The sequence below is a fragment of the Callorhinchus milii genome, unplaced genomic scaffold, assembly GCF_018977255.1.
Source record: "Callorhinchus milii isolate IMCB2004 unplaced genomic scaffold, IMCB_Cmil_1.0 Scaffold20, whole genome shotgun sequence".
Lineage (NCBI taxonomy): Eukaryota > Metazoa > Chordata > Chondrichthyes > Chimaeriformes > Callorhinchidae > Callorhinchus > Callorhinchus milii.
In genome coordinates, this window is record NW_024704761.1 from 943,603 (window position 1) to 956,310 (window position 12,708).

Below are 12,708 nucleotides of genomic sequence, written 5' to 3' on the forward strand. Positions count from 1 at the left end.
TGGGTGAGTGAATTGGCTCTTCAATCATCTGTAGATAAAAGGGAATCAAAGCAAAGTATTATTGAGTAATTTTGCTTTTTATTATGATTCGCCTCCAAAATGGGCTCGACATCTGCCGAGGCAAAGATCCCTGGTTAAGATACGGCCTGATGGAGCCGCCCAGGGTCTCGGTCTGTATCTGAAGCAGCGATCTCTGTACCCTGGCGGAAATCTGACGTGAGATTACACACGCAGAGATCGCAGCTGCTCAGCGCTCCTCGATCTGAACCGCTGGGTGACGATTCCACACACCTGCAAACAGCAAAGGTCGCTGTGTGCATCTGTCAAGATAAGGAGCCGTTTCTATCATTCATCTGTCAGCCTGGCTCAGTTGGTAGCAACAACAACAAATTATATTTGTATAACGCCTTGCATGTCGGGAGGACGTCGTGAGGTGCTCCTTGGGTTGGACACTGGGTATGTTGGCAGCCGCGTTTGCCTACAAAATACACCGTCGCTCCCCATTACAGTGAATACTGTGAATCACTCTGAGGCAATGTGAAAGGTGCTGCATCAAATGCAAGGATTATTGTTATTATCATTATAATTAGGGTAATTCAAAGATAGGATAGAGCAGAAACGCTTTAAAGGTCGCAGGCTATTCCTATGAACAAACAGGTTTCCCAGCCAGGATGCCAAGTCTTTGACTGGATTATGATTAAAATCTCGAGAGTTGTGAATTACCAGTGTTATTAAAAAGAAGAATGGATTAGACAAAGCTAATGAGTCTGTCGCCAGCCATGATGTCCCAGAGTGGGGAAAGGTTGCTTTTAAGGCAACCGTGGCAAAGCAGCTTTCATTGGTGCCCTAATTCATTTGCTGCACTTTGTTTTATAATAATACTTACGTTTGATAAGCGCTTTATTACATCTGTAAAGTGAATTGACTATATTTTCATGTGAGAAACACTGCAAACAAATCTGCACAGCAGTGACCCATAAACAGTCATGGTTTGAGTGAGCACATTTTTATTAATTGATGAAATTATTACTCCCGGAAAAGCCATCCGCCAATCGACGAACAACCGGGTTCCTTTAAGCGCTCTGAGACGCTACCCTGTGAGGAGGGCGCTATATAAGTGCAAGTTGTTGTTGTTGTTCCTATTTACTGCTGGATAAGCAGAGATTAATGTATGATATTTGCAGGCAGGACACCAGGAGCTATCTCTGTACATCATTGCCTAGTATCACAAGCTGTGCCATTGGCAGAAAAAAAACGCTTGATTTACCTTCAGGGCATCTAAATACACCAGAGCCCTGTTTAAATGAGGGAAGGCCATTAACACAATCGGCAGAAAGGGTTTCCATTACTCCACCAATTGTTTTCCATCCTGTTAAAAAGTCTCAAAGCAGCAGGGAGTGTTTCTGAAACCCTGGGACTTTGCTAATGGATCCACGATGGACTCAATTGAAACTAACTAAACAAGGTGATTACTAGCAGTTAGCGCTGAGGTGGGACTGTTGAAGCTGACATCGTCTGACAGACGTTACTATTAAGCAATAAGTCACCACAGATGTACATGGACTTGCTTCGTGACCGGCTACAGTGCAGTGACTTATAATAATCCTTGCAATTGATACAGTGCCTTATCATAACTTCGAGACGTCTCAAAGCGCTTCACAGGATATACCGTAAAGTGAATTGACCGTGTGTTTTGTGGATGAAACGCGGCAGCCAATTGCTCGGAGCAGCGTCCCCACAAATAGCCGTGGATTGAGTGACCAGAGGAATCGTAATTAGACCATGTAGGGTGGAGGTAGGGGTGAGGGGCTGTGGAGGTGCATTAAGACAGACGTCTTCACAAGTCAAAAAGAAAATAACTCACTAAACAAGGTGCACAAACTCCAGCACCAACTGTTAACCGTGGGTTTATCTTAACCGCTTGTGCACCACTCCCTTGCGGAGTGGCTAGGACAAGCTCTCGTTGCTGAGCTGGGACCCTGTTGATACACTCCGTCCTGTTCATGCTGAATTGATTAAAGTTGCGGAGAAACAGAAGTTATATAAAAAAATTACAGGACTCCACCAGCTTTACAGTTCTTGCTGATTCGGTAGGAAATTGGATCTGGACTCGAAAGCCACAGCCTAAGAATTCCAAGGTTTCAGCATTCCAGCCAAACAATAAACTCTTCATGGGAACTAATGCAGCAGAACCTGAAGACCAGCAACCTGGGACCAGGGCACAAGTACTGACTGAAGTGTAGGACTGAACCACTTGGGGTGAAAAGTCGGCATGTATAACGTGCTCACATCCAAATTCCTTCACGCTCTAGCACTTCCCTCCCTCTCTGACCTATTCGTACCCCCTGCCCACAACCCCTCCCTCCCCCCACTCCCTCACTATCTCCACTCAGCTAACACAGACCTGTTGCATATCTCGTCTCTGCCTCGATTCTGATATTCCATTGCCACACGTGTGACTTTGGAGCCAGTTCAGCTCCAAGGACAGCCTCGTGCTATTCTTTCTATGTTTACGACAGCAAACTGAATGAAACATATTATAAAGGGATACTCGGCAACTTATCATCATCTCCAGGAACATCCTACAGACATCAATGGTGGTGGCGATAGGGGCGATGGTGGGGGGATGGGGGGGAGAGAAGACAACTAAATTGGGGGTGAATATAGATTTAAGAGGGAAATATAACCCCCATCCATCCCACCACCTGATAATGTAGTGTTTAAAACTAAACACAGGGCTTCCTTTCATCCTCAGCCAATACACAGATTCCAAAGGCTTTGATCTCCATCCAGAAGGATGGAAGCAAATGGGCTGGAAAGTGAAATATCATTAGTTTCCAATCTGCTTCCTGTGAGGATTCGGACTGGAACCTGTCGATCCACACTGTCTGTGCACAGTGCCGCCTCAGGATGAAGATTAATTCCTCGAAGACCAGGAAACCAGTGCCCGAGGAAGGGCGGTTTCACTCACGGGGTCAATAATGGGATGAAATGTTCCGTGCTTCCGTATAGCTGTGTGATTTGATGTGAGATTTATGGATGACCGTGGGGATGAGGAGCAATGTCTCTGGCAGCCCTATCCAGGCTGAGAGGCTCCTGCGTAGCTCGCTATTCAGTGAGAGTTTAAGGCAATTACTCATTCTTCATAAAATAAAACACTCCACATCAAAGGTCTGACTTCCCTCCCTGACACAGTCATGCTTATCTCGGAGGCTGGAGGAGAAGCTCAGGCCGGCATCACTCAACCGTCTGAAAGCCTTTCATGGGCGATTGCTGTAAAAGTGTAGTGGCTGTGCATTTGCAGGCAAGTACCACCGCCATTGATGCACACAGTAAAAAAAAAAGTTCCACAAATAGCTGTGGAAGTGATTGACCATTTTACTTGGGAGATTGACTGTTGGCCAGAGGCTGGAGAGAGAGAAGCTCTTTGCTATTTTCGATCATGGTCATAAACCCTTGCTGATATTCCCTAATTAAGGGCCAAATACATTTGCACAGAGCGTGTGCGTATGAGTGTGTGTGTGTGTGTGCGCACACCTGTGTGTGCGCGCGTCTGTATATGTGCGTGCAATTGAGTCTGCGTATCCGTGCATGCGTTTCTGTATATGCGTGTGGGTCAGTGTGTGTGTCTGTGTCTGTGGGTGTATACACAAGTGAACAAGTAATCGAAACAATCACAAGAAGCTACAACCTGATGACCAGGACACAGGCCGCGATAATAACTCAGGCCGTTATACAGCGAAGGTGAGAAGGATTCCACAAGTTCCAACCAGGGACCCAAGTAAACACGGCTGTGTGACAGCCGTCAGCAGTACACCTCACTGGGCAAAGGCCCAGACATAACAACGTGTTACTTAGCTACGCTGCTGGTATTGGATTCCCACTGTTTAACAATATGCTATTAAAATATTCCACGGCTTTAGCTGGGACCCTGGTTCTTTGAAGGGGTCAGGCTGCGGATCGCTTGGTAAATCACTGGGGAGCTGGAGGGGAAAATAAGCTTGTTAACAAGTTTCCAGCACACTTTGGAGAAACTTGGAGCAAAGGAGAGAGAGAGAGAGAGAGAAAAAGGGACAGAGAGAGAAAATGATTTATGCTACGTGTATAGAAACTTTTTTTTTTAAAAAACATAAAAATAAGAAAAATTCAAAAGCTCAGCAAAGAAAATTAAGATTTGCCTGTGCTCGCATCAAAACATGTTTTCATTAAAAGGAACTGACAAGTTCTTTGAAGAGTCACCGCAACTGTAGTCCAAGGCAGGATCAGAACAGATTCTCCATTTACAGAAAATGTGCAGAAAATGTGGAAAGGAAGGTCATTGAGAGGTAAAACACAACAGAGTAATAGCTGGGCCTGAGCAGAGAAGCTTGTAACTGCACGTAGTAATAATAATAATAATCCTTGCATTTGATACAGTGCCTGATTACGTCTTCGAGACGTCTCAAAGCGCTTCACAGGATATACCGTAAAGTTAATTGACCGTATATTTTGTGGGCGAAACGCGGCAGCCAATTGTGCACAGCAGTGCCCCACAAACAGTCGTGGGTTGAGTGACCAAATTATTATTTTTGTTTGAAGGGATTATTACCCCCCAGAAAAGTGATCTGCCAATAGACTAACAAGCGGGTTCCTATCTACTGCTAGATAAACAGAGGCGTGTGCAGTAATGTTTCGCCCTGCCCGAGAATCGAACCCGGGTCCTCTCGGTTGTGAGGTGTCTACACAAGACTTATACTTTCCACCTCAAGTCACCGAGAGTCGAGCAAGACAAAGGCCAGGGTCTTTCTCTGCAGACATTTCTGGAGAATTTCCTTATGTTGGTTTCGGCGAGTTTTTTTTAAAAAAAAATCAAAGGGAAGTTCCCAGATGTTATTCATCTCTAACTTGCGGGGTTTCCCATCTGGGTTCAGAATTGGCCTGCTTTCTGCTTAAACCATCGCTATTGTGCGAGCTGGTGTCCACATTCCACTTCAATTCAAACCTCTTATAGTGAGAGCTTCCAGGATGGAGGGAGCGGGAGGGGGTGAGGGAGGGAGAGGGGCGGGGGAGAAAGAAATGAGTTTAAACACCCTCTCGACCCATACTCATCCTTAAGAGCTGCAAACTTTTCTCACCAAATAATTAATTCGGTTTCCTTCCTCCTTTGTTGCTCTTTGAATTTCACGTTAAAACCATTATTATTATTATTATCACCACAAGAGGAAACTCAAGCCATTCACACTCCAGGCAGAAGGGAAGAGAGAGGGATGGGGAGAGCGGTCAGTAACAGTCTTGCCACCAAGTCAGAAGGTTGTGGACTCAAGACCACGCCAGGACTTTGAATTAACACGGTCTAGGCTGACTCTCCAACGCCAACACTAACTGGCTCAGACTCTAAAGATCAGAAAGAAGAAAGACTTACATTTTAAAGTGCTTACGCCACAGAAATCTCTCAAAATCATCCAGTTTAATGACCAACAAGCCTGGCAATGGAATCTAGGAATCGAGTCACTTCTCTGTGGTTGTCGCGATGGCCCGACCGGTGCCTGAGACAGATGGGTGCCCAGTTATCCAAGGCACTATTGACGTTGGACCAGCCTGGCTCGTCAGTAGACTTGAGATAGCGGAGCAGAGGAGAGCAGTCACTGGAGCCTGGGATTCTTGCCACTTGGCTCTTATTAAAGCTGCAAATCCAAGCCCTTATGGGTAGGGTGGTCCTAGCTGGACAAGGAACAGGAAGCTTGCCAGGCAGTGAGTGTTTGAACTGTGTTAAACCCAGGAATACCCCAATGTCCCCAAACCTTGACTCTTGCCAACTTGCACCCAAATTCCCGGGGATTGGGCGAGCAGGACATTGCCCTCTGGGGAGAGAGTGCCCGCTGCACGCCAAACAAACAGAAACCACAAGTACGTGGCTGACCAGAAAATAAATCTGTAAAGCAGTAAAGTTCCTACAGGTCTCGGAACAAGGAAGCCTTTCCTTTCAGCTTTGATCACCTAGAGGTGCTTTCTCACCCTGTTCAGGCTGCGATCTTATCATTGCATTAAGACATGCAACGCTGCTGTGGGCCTACACGCGCTGAGACTCCACTGCGTGCCCGAACGGGAAGGCATTAAGCATGGCCTGGGAGATCGGAGTGGAATGCGCTTGATGAGCATTTTCTGGAATGCGTGTAGGTGCTCGGAACATAGCGCGGTGATAAATATGAATGATAACATCTCACTGGAAGGAATCCTTCACATCTCTTCAAACCCTCTTCGCACGGCAGGTTTCACTCGGAGATCAATCAATCAGCGCTGACTTCAATTGAGCTACAGACCTCAGGGGCACCTGAATTGACAGTTTGGGGCTTTTTGGTGGTTGGGGTGAGGGGAGCAGCTGGGTGTCTGACACAGAAAGCCATCACCGTGGTTAAGAGTTTCCAAACCACATTACTGATGGGTTCCACAAATATATGGTTTAGGACTGTGTCTTCCTGGAAGAACCTAATCCTGGAGAGCATTAGGTTTGCGAGAGATATGGTTTGGGGGGGATTCCAGAGTAAGAGTTGGGGTAACTGCTGGAGTTTAACCAGCAAAACCCACGTAGCTTGCCACTAAGAGCCCTGAATAGAGAAAGTTTCTCCCAGTGTCCTGGACAACAATTCTGGTCAATCACCTCATTGCTCATTGTGGGACCTGCTAGAACTGGCCATCGTGTTTGGTTACAAAACCAGTCACTACACCTGACAGTGATTACCGTAATCTTGGCTTCGATGTGATGACGCACAATATAAAGGAAATTAAAGCAAAGCTGCAAACAGCACAGGGACTTGGGGCTCAAGACAATTGGTGGGAAAGAAAGAGAGATTGCGATTAGAGTAGAGAGCTCCAGTGGAGGAGCGAGCCCCAGCACAGATACCATGGGGAGGGCGGGGGGAGGGAGAGAGAGAGAGAAGGGAATGGGATTAGAGAGCTCCAGTGGGGGAGCGAGCCCCAGCACAGATACCATGGGGAGGGCGGAGGGAGAGAGAGAGAGAGAAGGGAATGGGATTAGAGAGCTCCAGTGGGGGAGCGAGCCCCAGCACAGACACCATGGGGAGGCAGGGAGGGAGAGAGAAGGGAATGGGATTAGAGAGCTCCAGTGGGGGAGCGAGCCCCAGCACAGACACCATGGGGAGGCGGGGAGGGAGAGAGAAGGGAATGGGATTAGAGAGCTCCAGTGGGGGAGGAGCACCAGCAAGGAATAACAAAGTATATTTGATCTCTTCGCCCAACCACAAACACAGTGAGGTCACTGACAGCCTCAGTAAATGCAATGTAAATGGAACAGAAAGCACTTTGCCTGTGAAGCAGCCTCACGCTGTGGTTCTTGGGGGGGGAGGGGGGCAGCATCTCTGACTGAAGTTTTTTTAGAAATGAATTAAGTAGTCCAGCGCAGCCCAGTCAAGGTGGAGAGATTGAGGAGGGCGAGAGTTTCAAAGTTAACGTGCAGTTCGTTATATACTTTAAAAAAACAAACATTGCACCACTTGGCCAGACAACAATATAAGAACATAAGAACTTGCTGGCGAAAGAAGGCTAAGGTCCATCCCGTTCGCCTTCCGCCATCCTGCCAGTCGCTTGACATGTCGTGTCCCAAACTATATACTGTATCTTTCCCCAGATATTACTCTCAAGCAGAAACATGGAGCAGAGAGCACTTTTTAATTCAGGTTTCACTGAACGCCACCTACCTGCTTTGGTGTCTGCCCTCCAGCCAGCAGGCAGCCCTGCTCCTCAAAGCCTGGGTTAGGGCTCCTGGGTTCAGCCTGCGCTCTGCCTCTCTCCCTGCTGCAGATCTGCTCCTTCCCTGGGACCTGGCGAGGCTCTGTGACCAGTCTCACCTTCCCCAGCTGTGCACAGGGCTCCTGACTGCTGGCCAGGCAGCACACAGACTGCGGAGCTGATTGGCAGCTGATCAGGGCTGGACTCAGATGATTTAGAGCTTGCATTGTGTGTGTGTGTGTGTCTCTCTCTCTGTGCACAGCCTGTGTGTGTGTGTGTGTGTGTTCACTGTCCACATTCCTCACTAAATGAAGACCAGGTTCCAATCAGAGCTCCACAGCTCACTCACAGGGAATAGGAAAGCAGAGAGAGAGAGAACGAGAGCGCAATGTCTGCTCTGTACTGGCAGATCCCGTTACAACATCAACACAGCAAAGCAGGGTCCCTCACACAGCCAACCTCATCGCTCCTCTACCTCTCTCTCTCTCACGCACACACACACACACAGAAGCAGGAGGCGTTTAGAGGCGGCTGTTGCATTCATTCTGTGTCAGAGCCGAGCCAGAGCCAGACTTCACAACAGACCACAGCAACACACTCCTGCTTTCTACCCTTTACACAGGGCACGAGGGCATCACCGTCTCAAGTGAAATGCAAAGCAAACAGTTTGCCACGAATGTGCTCAATATTTGTCATATCCCATTTGCCTCCCCCACCCCCCCTCTCTCTCTCTTGCGCTAACTGGCAAGAAGCCAAGACGTGAAAAGCGCTATATCAAATGCAAGGATTATTATTATTATTATTAAAGGCTAGAGAAGTCTCCTCACACTCAGTGCGTTCCCTCCAGAGCAGGTAACAGCTCAAACCACCCCAAAGGGGAACACTGGGTTGGGCTCTGTCCCTCAATCCCTCCGCCTCGCCCCCTCCCTCCCCACCTTCAAATCCTGCTAAAAACTTGCTTTTTGGATGGTGCAAATGGTCACCTACCCCCTCCCTCCCTCCCTCTCCCCCCCGGCTCAGGGTCACACTCCGCCCCGACACCCTACCCCGCGTGAAGGGTGCTGTGTAAATGCAAGTTGTTGTTGTTGTTGAATCGTTGTGTCCGGGGCGTTAGAGGTTTAAGCCAAAATGGAACGAAGTTCGAAGTTTACGTTCCTTCCTTAAGAAGTTTCGCCCACGAAACACAATAACATAATTAATAATTAATAGTTCATATTGCATTAACTTCACAATGTCTCACAGCACTTGACAAGAACGGGGTCAGACACCGAGCGCGGTGTCAGGTGGGGGGTGGAGGTGACTCCAGGTGCGGTCAAAGGGTTAGGCTTTCAGTTGGGATTTAAAGACAAAAAGAGAGAGTTGTTGTTGTTGTTGTTGTCTTGCCCCCTTCCTTCCCCACCCGCCTGAAGACCTTCCTCTTGGACCGTGTGCCTACAGTCACCTCCCCCCCAGCTCGGTGTCGTGCTCCGCCCCCACCAAGCGCTCTGGGGCTCTGCCCTGCGTGGCGGTGGCTGTGTCAATGCAAGTTGTTGTGGTTGTTGCCCGAACGCAAGCGAGAGCGAGGATCAGATCAGGCGAAAAGAAAAAAGAAAAAGCCTCCAAAGCACAATGAGCTCTTGTCAGCGCAGCAGGACAAACTGAAACAATAAAAAGATTTTAATAACTTCCATCTCCGCGGCTCGAGTGAGTTTCAGTGAAAACGACTGTCGTGAACAGCAGCAGCACTGCCGCTAAAGGGTTAAACCCTGAAATCTGAAAATCAGTGTAAAGGAGGGAATAGAATAACTGGGCTGGTTTCAATGGCAATGGACCTCCCTGGCTTGTTCATTCTTTCTGATCCCCCCTTCCCTCCCTCCCTCCCTCCCTCGCTCTCTGACCCTCTTGTTCTCAGACACACCAAAACACCCTCCTTTAAATCTTCTTCATTGGTGGAAGTTGCAGTGAAAGCAGAACAGGCAGCAGGAGAGTGATCTCGCCTCTCGGGGGAAGAGAGGCGAGGGGAAAGGGTCGGGGTGGGGGGGGGGGAAGGCAGGCAAGAGAAGAGAGGTAGGGAGTGGAGAATTGAGAGCTCTCTGCCAGGGGAAGCCACATTTACCTGTGATCGCTGCTGCTCCAGGGCCCCGCTGTAGCTATCCCAGTCCAGATCCCAGTCTGTTTCAGCCTCGAGCTCAGCTCCCTCCTCTGGTTCCCACCAGTCCGACAGTGAGCAAGATCTTGACATTGTTGGAGTGTCTTTCCTCCCTCCCTCCTCCCCCTGCTCCACACACACACACACACACCTGCACTCCAGCTAACTCACTCACTGCACAAGGGGGCAGGCGGGCAAGCTGTGATTGATTTATACCAACCAGAAGCAAGCAGTGTTTTAAACGGTCCTCCTTTCCCTTGCAGTTACACACCTGACAGACCTTTTCAACACACTTCTCTCACTCTCTGCCTAACTTTTGGGCTCCTTTCAAAAGAACATAAGAATTTGCTGACAAAAGAAGACTTCGGTCGAGCTAGTTCACCTTCCACCATCCAGTCATGTTGTGTCCCAAACTAGATACTGTCTCCCCAGATATTATTTTCGAGCAGAAATCTATCTCATTTGTTCTTGAACTAACCAACACTTGCTGCTTCCACCGTCTGTCTAGAATTGTCTAGAATTGTCTTTCTTCTCTCTCTCACTCTCCTGGGGTCTCCTTTCGTCCTCTCTCTCTTTGTCTCTCTCCCCCTATTTCCGCCCCAGTCTGACAATCTCCAAACACCTGCAGTCACCGCACAAAGATTTGGAAAGCAGGTCAACCTTCAGAGAGACACACACACAGACAGACTGAGTCAATGCTCTCTCTCTCTCATTCTCTCTGACTGATAGCAAAGTACAGTGAATGGTTAGTGCTCCGAAACACAGTGTGCGCCTTGACTGCACCCTTTCTCCCTTTCATTTTTTTTTGTGGGGGGTCAGCCGGGTGTCTGACCCATGCGGAAACCCATCATCATGCTAAAGAGTAACTGAGAATTCTGTGTATCCCACTCACACATGGAAATTCCAGAGACAGATTGTTGGAATGGAATGTGCCCTCTCTCTCCGCACCCCCCCACACCCCCGCCCCACTGGAGGGATGCACTCTGCCTCCCTTTCACACAGAAGGTGCACCCCCCCCCATCCCACCATGGCCTTTCTCACAGCCTCCAGGCCTGTGCTACCAAGTGCAAGCTACTGCACTCTTACTTAGGCCCTAATGGACCAACAGGTCCAACAACAACAACGTTTTCTCACGAGCTGTGCCGGTAACCAGAGGGCAGACTTGTCCCTGCCCACTGCAACCCTTACCCCAAAGCTCCCAGTATGGCAGAATGCCTTTTTTAATGCCCTGATCAAAAGTGGCACTGGGCTCCAACTATAACAACAACTTGCATTTGTGTAGCTCTCTTCACCCGGGGCAGTGTCTCAGAGCCTGGGTGGGAGCCTGACCTAACTACAGATGCCACTCCGCATTGAAAAATACATTGCGAGGGCTCGGGGTGCCTGCTGGAGTTTAAGCAGCTGAAAGCTTTCCACTTCAAAGACTGGCAAGCTTCCCATGATTTGCCCAGCTCAGCTGGGGCTGTGACTTGCAGGGGTAACAGAAGCTGAGCGGGAAGAATCGCTGCCCCCAGGCGCTGATACTGTGCCAGGCTGGCTGGTATGTCAAAGCAGGGCACTGAAGCTCTGTGAACCTGCCTGGCTCAGCCGGATTACCAGGCACAGTCACTGGACTGGAAAGGAACATTTCTAAACCACATCAGAAGCTCGTCGTTAATCTCAAGTATACCAGGATGACAGTGCTGTGCTGTTTGCACGTCACAAACTCTAAAGCCACACCGTTAATGTTACATTAGATACATTAGAATTTCCAGCACAGAAACAGGCCATTCGGCCCAACTGGTCTGTGCCGGTGTTTATGCTCCACCTGAGCCTCCTCCTGCTCTTCCTCAACTAAGCCTTCAAGCAAAACCTTCTATTCCTTTCTCCCTCGTGTACCTCTCCAGCTTTCCCTTAAAAGTTAACTTTAACGCTTAACACACGACGCCTACGCAGAAATACGAGAAAACAGAATTGAGATCTACGGGGGTAGGAGGTTAGGGCGGAGGGATTAGGAGGATGGAGGCTCATGTGGAGTATAAACGCTGAACGCTGGCGTGGACTAGCTGGGCCCAAGGACCTTGTTTTGATGCTGTAGATTCCACCAAATGTAACAGGCTGCGACATTGTTGAGTGCTCGGAGACGTTGCCCAGTGTGAAGAGCGTTATATAAACGCAACTACACTCCCAGCTTTGTAAACCAGCAGAGACAACACGTTGCCTTTTTATAACGTCTTTCACGTTGGGAGGACGGCCCCAGACGCCTGACCCTCATCTTGTAAAGCAGATCCACGAAATTACGTTACGTGGAGGCCGCTGAATAAATACATTTTTTTATATAAAAAAAAGCCAAAACGCCTGCCTTACTGACCAGGACGAGGGAGAATTTGGGGTCTGATAACTGGAAAACCCATTCCCACACATTTCCCTCATTGTTTGAGTGATGTTTTTGCTCTGTGCTAATATTGGTCGTAGTCCTGTGTTAGCAATGAACGGCTGTACCTCACGTGTTGACCCGATTCCAAGGCAACCGACCGCTTGTAAGGGATCTGTGCTCTGACTGTCCTCCCCTTCCCATCCCCTGAATGGGCCTTTGGGTACTCCAGACAGGGGATGGTCATGGAGAGCGGGCGGGGAGACGCGGCGGGGGGGTCAACATTGGCTACACAAGAATCATTGAGTCTGTAATGGCTGGTGTACAAATGACACTACTCGTTACCTACACGTTGTGAGGTTGTGGAGCTGTGTGAGCTCAAAGTCCGTACGTGGGGCTTGAGCTCACAAGCTTCTGACTCTCACGGGTGAGGAGTGATACCAACCGAGCCAGGCTGACAAACAGGAGCTCTGCAAACTCCCAGTCGGGTCAGTGAAGCGAA

General features: G+C 48.8%; 1 protein-coding gene across 4 annotated transcripts in view; it reads right to left on the reverse strand.

Moving 5' to 3' along the window:
* The window catches only part of LOC103175690 (myosin-16), a 36,394-nt gene that overhangs the window by 23,346 nt on the left and 340 nt on the right, over positions 1–12,708 (reverse strand). For 3 of the 4 annotated variants that reach the window (XM_042342438.1, XM_007888849.2, XM_042342437.1), the window contains exon 1: positions 9,821–10,277. The exons of the other annotated variant lie outside the window; for it this stretch is intronic. In XM_042342438.1, the coding sequence (XP_042198372.1) occupies positions 9,821–9,946 (126 nt within the window). In that variant the 5' untranslated portion in view covers positions 9,947–10,277. Of the gene's footprint in view, positions 1–9,820; positions 10,278–12,708 lie in introns of those variants that run through there. 4 annotated transcript variants of the gene reach the window in all.